Raw genomic sequence first — 8,972 nt, 5'->3', positions numbered from 1 at the left:
TATATATATATATATATATATATATATATTGATAGAAATGGTAAGACAACAAAAGAAAGAGACCTTGATATTATGTAAATAGAGGAATTTATCTGAAAATAATATGTGACAATTATTCTGTAGCCATGATAAAACTCCGAGTTTTAGGCGCCAAGCAGGCAGAATCGTAAGCACACTTGGCAAAATGTTCAGCGGTATATCATCCGTCTTTATGTTTTGAGTTCGACTTTGCCTTCCATCCTTTCAGGTTGATAAAATAAGTACCAGTTGAGTACTGGGGTTGATGTAATCGGCTTACCCCCTCCCCCAAAATTGTTGGCCTTGTGCCAAAATTTGAAACCAATATTATACATATATATATATAGTATAAATAAACATCCACTGATGGATAATATGCTGTTTTATATCCATGCTTTATAAATAAGTTGATCGTGTACAAAGTGCTGACAACTGAATTTCTAAAAATTTACAACTCTGAAAAGAAGCTCAACAACAAAACCAAATTTCTGTCACATCATCTTCAGAAATATAAGAATGCATGGGAAAAATTTAAAAAATGATAGTGAACTGGCCACATGGTCAACCAAGGGCATCAAAATGGACGATTTTTGAGAAATTTTGAAATCACACATATTTCAAAAAATTATTCTGACACTCCCGTAATAGTAACTAACATGGTTACTGCTCAGAAATGGTCTACTATATGCTAAATAACAGGGGAAAATAATGTGGTTGCTTTATCTAGTGTACTTATTGAGATAAAAATACCTAAAAGAGGCATACATTTGCTGTATGTTTAATTCTTGGCAATTTTCAGAGACCTGTAGATGGAAAAATATACAAGATACACATGATTTGATAAGATATTTGAACTCTACAGAAAAAAGTTAGCCCCAAACACATGATTTCAAAGTTGTGCTTGCCATATTAGAGGGAAAATGGCTGTCTCAAGTTGGTCTGAGAGACTCATTCACCAAAAAATGTAAAATTAATTAATATTATAAAGGCCTACAATTACACAACCATCAAAGGAATTGATCTAATACTTGATATTTTTCCATCATATAGGTACAGGAGCTAGTATGAATATTTTTTAGGGGAGTCTGAGGGGTGATTTGACATGGAATGACCCTGGTTTAAATGCTAAAAGGTTAAACTGAAATATACTCCTGTAATTCTAATAAACTAAAGATCATCTGTCATGGAGAATTTAAACTGGAAGTTAAATAGCTTAAGCTAGACAAAAACAAAAAACAAAACATGGCCAAAAATTTTGATCAAATTTTAACATTTCCTAAATATTATCTAGTATTTCATAATTTAAAAAGAAACTAAAAATTGTTTAAAATAATTACTTACCTGGGATTCATTACAAGTCGACGGAAAAAATATGTCCAAGTGATGTAATCCATAGCATCTTGTTTTGAATTGACAGTTCCTGAGACAATTTCAGCATTCATGTGATCTGCTAGGACAGACAACAGACTGAAATAAAATGAAATGATATTGAAACATTACTGAAATTTTAAAACAATACCTTTTTTTTTTATAAATAAAAAGAATTCTTTTTAACTTGATAATTACATATACATTAAAACATTAGGGTATCTCTGACACAAATAAAAATACTCAATTTTTCCATCAATATTATTCTTATTTAATTTTTAAGTAAATTAATTAAAAAAAGAAAACCGTTAACAACATCTTTGAAGATGAAAGATTTTTCAATAATTACATCTAACCTCCGTTTTAATTGGTTTGAACTCTGGTGTCTATTTGTAGATTTAAAAGTGATGGCAATCAAAGATTGAAATATAGTCTAGATGTCAATACTGAGAAAAATTTTCTTGTTAATAGTCTGAAAATTAAATGATCTTATCAACAATACTTAGACATTATCTACAACATTTAGACACTTAATATATAGAAGTTAATTGTAAGAAGTTAACTCTGGAATCTTCTTTCTCTCCTCATTTAAACAATGGTGGCTCTGTAATTAGTGCCCACATGGAGAAAGCCTCCATCTTTGCTGGCTGCTTTTGTATCCAACTCCACAATATATATCCTTTGCCAATGCCCTCCAAATATATGCCATTCCACTCCACTAGGCTCCCCAAGTGAGGAAATAACTTCATTTACTTCCAACAATGTCCACTCCATTACACTCACGCACTGCACTCCAGAACTTGCTCCTATAATCACTAATCTCTTTAATCACTCACTCACTGTATGGATATACTCTGACATTTGGAAGTGTGTCTCATCTGAAAGACAGGTAACCCTTCTGACTCAGCCAACAATTGTCTTTTGGCTCTCTAGGGTAATGAAGAAAGTAACTAATAACTTTCTCTGACACCTTAAGTTTTTCTGTCTCTCCTCAGTGACCATCAGCATGGCTTCTGCAGAGTTAGCTCCACTGGAAACCTACTCTCTTAATTCACATAACAGTGAGCTCTTGCTTTACAGGAGCCTGAAAAAAGTAATGGTACCACCTTAGATATGAGCAAAATCTTCAACTATATCTGGCATGCAAATCTCCAATAGAAACTTTCCATCTAAGGGCTCCACCTATCTCTCATCTCTTACACTGATACTTTTTTTTATCTAACTGCACCGTAATGGGTATGTGCTGATGGGGCTCTTTCAGTCTTACTTTCAATCAACTCTAGTGTTCCCTATGGTTCAGTTTTGTCCCCAACTCTCTTCTTTTCATCACAGACCTACTTGCCAACATATCTACAAAGCTCACTCTTATGCAGATGATGACAGTTCACTACAACATGTAACGCAGAAACATATGCCAAACTTGCATCAATTCCATAAATGGAGACCTTGAGAACATCCTCTGGTGAAGTCACGACTTTCTTTCTTTGAACGAAAAAAAAAAAAACTTAAGAGCCAAAAATTGTATATCAGCCCCTAACAACTACTGATATTCTATGAGACTCAAGTGAAACCCACAATAGAATACTGCTGTCATATCTGGGATAGTGTTGCTGCTACACAAACAAAGAAGGGCCATTCAATTAATTAGCATTCAATCATCAACAGACACACACCAACCTTTGGGTCACAGGCATATTGACTGCTTGCTCTGTCTTTTCTATTGTCACCATAATGGCCCCTGCTCCTCATAGCTGATTAGTTTCATACCTCCACCACCCAGGTACCCCTGCTCCACTCATCTTCCCACCTGTTGCTACTCTTGGTATGTCCAACCCACTTAGCCTTGTGTTAATCATTATGGCCAGTCCTTTCTCCCCTGAACATTATCCCTGTGAAACCTCTTTCCAGCTCATATCTTCCCTGCAAGTGTTGATCTGCAAAGCTTAAATAGAACATAAACAATATCAACTTCACCAGTCTTGAAGGGTCTGCAAAGTTCATGGGCTATGCCCCTTCCTTTAGACTTTATAAGTAAAAAAAGAGAGTAGTTGTTTCAGAAAATCAAGTTAAATCAGCAGAAATGAGGTATTTATAAAATAAGTTGTGTGTGTATCTGAGATAGATAGAGGGGGAGAGAGAGAGAGAGAGAGAGCGTGTGTGTGTGTTTGTGTTTTCTAAACATCTAAATAAGGAAGTTAGTAAAAGAGAAGCAGCTATAAAGTAGACGAACAACGGTGAAGGAGAGAAGAAATGTTGCTCAGAATTCAATAATGGAACAAATAAACTAAAGGACAAGAAGAAAGAAATATGCTGTCAATTTTAGCTTCCATAAAGATCAAAGGAACGACAACTAGCATAAGATAGATAATGATGATGTTGACAAGAAAGAGAAAAGAACTGTTGAGAGATGGGGAAATAGAGTGAAGAGGATAGAAAATGAAGCTAAGTTGCAGCAATTTGTAATTATTCTGCTTATGGCTACAATGAAAGGAATAACAGTCAACAGGGTGTAAAGAAACAACATAACTCTGTTTGTTTTTCTCTACACAAAAGATAAATCAAATGTATATTTAATAAAGATCAGACATACTACAATATCTATACTTCTATGATACTAATTTATTGTAGTCTTTTGATAATTTGTTAAGCTAGATAAGCGTGATTATAAAAATTTAGTTGTTTAGCTTAGGATAGCTCCAATCAAGCAGAAGACAGGCCAATGACCAGAGGCATTCTGGCAGCGATTAATCAGTCGTTTTAATTTTTTCTGGGTTTTTTTTGCAGACAATGTACCTAAGACACCAAATTTCTGAAGGCAGTAGAGTGTAATTTAAGGAAAATTTGGTTGCTATATCTGGCAGCTTGTGCAATCAAGCAGAAACTTACTCATAGTTTGTGAAGAAAAAAAAAAAAAAAAAAAAAAAAAAGTAATAACAAGCTAGGATAAATCAGAAGTTGAATGGTTCCATGATACAATGGTCCTGATACTGGGATAGCTTTCACAAGAAGGTTCTATTAAAACAAAGATTAATATTGATTTTTTCCAAAGGATCACAGTCAAACCAATTGTTAAACCCCAACTCATTTATTACATGCATATATTTTAGAGACTATAGGTAGATGAAGGATAAACAAACCTGAAAGAATCTCAGCCATAAATACAGACGGGATAAATTTGACTGTTTTCAGAGTTCACAATCATCAAATAAAAACATATTTATTGCTTTCAATCACAGATGAAGAAAATGATACTTCGAAAAAAAAAACAAAAAAAAAACTTCCTTTTTCTCTTCTACCTTATGTGGTATCACAGTTTCAAAACAGGGATACCATGTTCTTGAGTATCTTAAGAGGTGATGTAAAAAGGGCTAGCAACAAGAAGAGCATCTGTCTATAAAACACAATCTCAGAAAAAATTTTCTGATTTATAACAACATGGAAAGAGGAGCAGCATAGGTGAGAGATGACGCTTCAGTGGGGTGGAGTGACAGTTGTGGGTCTTCTGTATAAGCCTCTATAGGTTTGGAGTCCCACAGGGAAGGGGAGGCAAAATCAAGGGGTACCTTAAGTGGCACACACTCTAGTTATGTCACTGGAAAGGTGGACATAAAACTATAAAGATAATATTTTCATTTCACTGACCATAATAATAATTTTAAAAATACATGATTATTTTCTACAGATAACATTTGATTATTTAACTAACTAAATGACAAAGAGAAATATTATATTTAGTAAGAATAGAGGAATCAAGGAAATTGGCAACAGTATGTTGGCAACAACAGTAATAAAATCAAAGAGAATTTGAAGGTGTCAGTAAGTTTGGTTGCCAAGAAGAGTGGAAAAGTTTGATATTTTGAACATCAATCTGTTGACTCCATTCTTTAACACCAACAAACTGTGTCATTTTTATTGTACTCTGTAACTGGCATAGAACCACTGTTTTGACACCAACAAAGACAAGGGTTGGTGAAATAAAATGAGAATTAAAACTAATAGCAGTGAAAGTGGCAGAAAGTAAAGCTGAAACTGGAGAAAAGTGGAAACATCGATGACGCCATCATTTAGCATCTACTTTCCATGCTGACATGGGTAAGATAGTTTGACTGGAACGGGTAAGCGGGAGAACTGCACCAGGCCCCAGTCTGTTTTGGCTTGGTTTCTATGGTTGGATCCCTTCTTAATGCCAGCGTGTCACTGGCATGGGTGTCTTTCATGTGTCACTGGCACTGGCCATAACTACAATTTCTGTAGTTAGCTTGATATGTCTTCTCAAGCACAGCAAATCACCAAAAGTCTCAATCACTTGTCGTCACCTCTGTGAGATTCAACGTCTGAAGATTATCCAGCCAGAGGAACATAAAATACTATGAATATGGTAAGAAATTGTTGACATTAATCTTTAATAAATATCCTCCTGCACTCCTTTGGATTTTTATTGATAAATGAATGTCGATAAAATATAGGTGTAAATAATTGACTAGTGAGAAGCTGTGTGTGGATGTAAGGAAACAACTAAAATTAGTGAAGGCAAAACATTCAGTCAATATGTTAAAGTTCAGATAGTGTCCACCAAGGCTCTGTCATTAACTTTCTCTTCTTTATCTTAGTATTTGGAACACTTGAGATGAATATAAAATTTGTAATAAGTAAAATCCTATCTGTACCACACATTTTCTATTGCAGGGTCAATAAAGTAGCTGTAGATATCTGAAACCAAGAGAAAAACTGACTAAAAGTGTGCTAGTCACATAGCTATTGAAGAGATTCTGTGTTCATCCATCTGTCTATCCACCTATCCAATTTTCTAACCTACTTATGTGTTTTAATATATTTATATAGGCACAGGCATGCCTGTGTAGTTAGTAAGCTTGCTTTCAAACCATGAGGTCTTGCACTCAGTTCCATTGCAGTGACCATTTCGGCAAGTGTTTTCTACTGTAACTCCAGGCTTTATAAGTGGAACTGGTAGACGGAAACTGCAAGAAGCCTGTCAGATGTGTGTGTGTGTGTGCGTACCCTTGCCTTAACATCATGCTATGATTGTAAATGAGCATCGTCATCATACAAGAATGTTGTTTACTTCCGGTCTTCCAAAGGAAAATATTACCTTGGTGGGAAATAGGTGAGAGTTGGTGACAAGAAGGGCATCTGGCCATAGGAAATCTGCCTCAACAAATTCCATCTGACCCATGCAAACGTGGAAAAATGGACATTTGATGATGATGATAGGAAAAATAGATTATTTGGTGTTTGATAATAAGGTATAATTACTTACTTTGATTCAACAGGAAAGGGTTCATACAAAAACCTTTTGTAAAAATGTTTCTTTATGTCATGAACCAATATCACAGCAGTACCTTGAGCATCGAATTGAGGTCTTCCAGCACGGCCCATCATCTGTAGAACATCTACAATGAAAAAAAGTACAAAACAATATTATATAAAGCATCCGGATACCAAATCATAATCGAATCTAAATCTTCAGATCACAAATAAGTAACTTGAGTGAATTTTTTTTAAGAATAGGATCTTTATGTCATTTTCTTCGAAATAAGAATTAATGTGCATTAGATGATATTAAGAGGCCTATAGTTAACTCAATTGATCCCAGTACATATTCATTTTTAACAAAACTCTCAAAAGGACAGAATGCTAAGCTGACCCCAGTGATATTTGAACTAAGACTAACTAAACTAAAATAAATAATTCGAGATACTTAATGGAGCCCATTTTTTTTTTCCTGCCAGTCATTTCGTGACAGAATGACATTTTTATAAGGCAGAGAGGTTCATTTTGTAAGTGGAAGAATCATTGTTTCGAGCAGTGGTTCTTAACCAGGGCCTATATAAGACTTTATTCGTTAAAAATTATGTTATACTTCTACAATACACAAACAAACTTAATTTCTTTTATACAGTTCCTAATATTTAATTATAAAAATATAAAAAGATTTCTTTAAACATTGTATGGCTATGAGGGTCCACCCACGTAAAATAGGAAAAAAAGGGTCCACAGCTAAAAAATGGTTGAGAAACACTATCTTATCTGGCTATTTATTCTGTCATTAAACAGAAGTTAAAAAAAAAAAAAAAATTAAGTTTATATTTCTGAAATGTGTCGTTACTGGTGAGGGTAACATTAATAGGACACATAAAACCTCATCATGACTGTTTTATATACAAAACATTTCCATTTATATATAATTACCCAACTAACTGAGATTGAAAATAAAAATCTTTATTACAGAGTCTCAGTTGCTATTAACTACAATTTCACTGCACAAAAAATAGAACTGTTCAGTTTTATCATGAGAAGATATATTCTTTTACTCTTTTATTCTTTTATACGTTTTAGCCCAAAGGCTGTGGTCAAACAATTAAGTAATTTCAAATGATTGGAAAATACATCAATCAAGGCACTCTGTGAAATAGAACACTAAAATGAGGTTAATAGTCCAGATCAATTTTTATTACTAGGGTATGATTTTTCTTGATATTTTCAGGATTTTGTGAAATTTCCATTTACTTCAAAATTCTAGGAAGGGAAAGATACTTCATAAAATGCAGTCATATAAATATGAAAGTGAATATTATTGATAGTAGGATTTTGTATCCAAAACTAATTATTGTATGCAATGTCAGATTAGTTTGCATATAGGTACAGGTATGGCTGTATGGTTAAGAAGTTTGTTTTGCAACCACATGGTTTCAGGTTCAATACCAGTGCATAACATCTTAGGCAAACATCTTCTACTATAGCCCTAGGCCAAACCACTGCCTTGTGAGTGAATTTGGTAGAAGGAAACTGTATGGAAACTCGTCATGTGTGTGTGTGTGTGTATGCAGGTCTCTGGATTTGTTTCCCAACTGCTTGCCAACTGGTATTGGTTGTTTACATCCTTGTAACTTAGCAGTTCAATAAAAGACACTAATAGAATAAGTATCAGGCTTAAAATAATAAAAACACTAAATACTATTTGCAGTCTAATGACTGAAAAAGATAAAAGATAGGTAAATATTGTTGTCATTCTATCATGTTCTGTTACCAGTTTACTTTCAAAATACAGAAAATGCCTTAGACCAGAGTAGAGGAAACTTTATAGTACTAAGGGGGAATATGTGCTGAGATAAGTAAAGAATATTTAATTTAAAAAATTCATAGCTATACTAGTTACATTGGTTCAAATTCTGGCACAAAGCCAGCAGTTTCAGGGAAGGGGCTAAGTCGATTATATCGACCCCAGTACTTAACTGGTACTTATTTTATCGACCCTGAAGGGATGAAAGGCAAAATCGACCTCAGTGGAATTTGAACTCAGAACTTGAAGACGGACAAAATGCCACTAAGCATTTCACCTGGCATACTCTTTTACTTGTTTCAGTCATTTGAATGCGGCCATGCTGGAGCACCCCAGGACTGATTCTTTGTAAGCCTAGTACTTACTCTATCAGTCACTTATGTCGAACTGATAAGTTACGGGGATGTAAACACACCAACATCAGTTGTCAAGCAATGTTGGGGGACAAACACAGACACACAGACATATACACACACATACATACATATATATATATATATATATA

At 34.3% G+C, this 8,972-nt stretch overlaps 1 protein-coding gene across 4 annotated transcripts in view; it reads right to left on the bottom strand.

The window, feature by feature from the left end:
- The window catches only part of LOC106884418 (activating signal cointegrator 1 complex subunit 3), a 493,492-nt gene that overhangs the window by 118,547 nt on the left and 365,973 nt on the right, over window positions 1-8,972 (bottom strand). For all 4 annotated transcript variants that reach the window (XM_014935791.2, XM_052972249.1, XM_014935790.2 and 1 more), the window contains 2 exons: window positions 6,665-6,797; window positions 1,360-1,485 (listed from right to left, as the gene is read on the bottom strand). In XM_014935791.2, coding sequence (XP_014791277.1) covers window positions 1,360-1,485; window positions 6,665-6,797 — 259 coding nt within the window. The remainder of the gene's footprint in view (window positions 1-1,359; window positions 1,486-6,664; window positions 6,798-8,972) is intronic.

This window comes from Octopus bimaculoides, chromosome 1, assembly GCF_001194135.2.
Source record: "Octopus bimaculoides isolate UCB-OBI-ISO-001 chromosome 1, ASM119413v2, whole genome shotgun sequence".
In the NCBI taxonomy this organism is placed as follows: Eukaryota; Metazoa; Mollusca; class Cephalopoda; order Octopoda; family Octopodidae; genus Octopus; species Octopus bimaculoides.
Note: the sequence above shows the minus strand (reverse complement) of the source record. Positions and strands in the feature narration are given on the sequence as shown.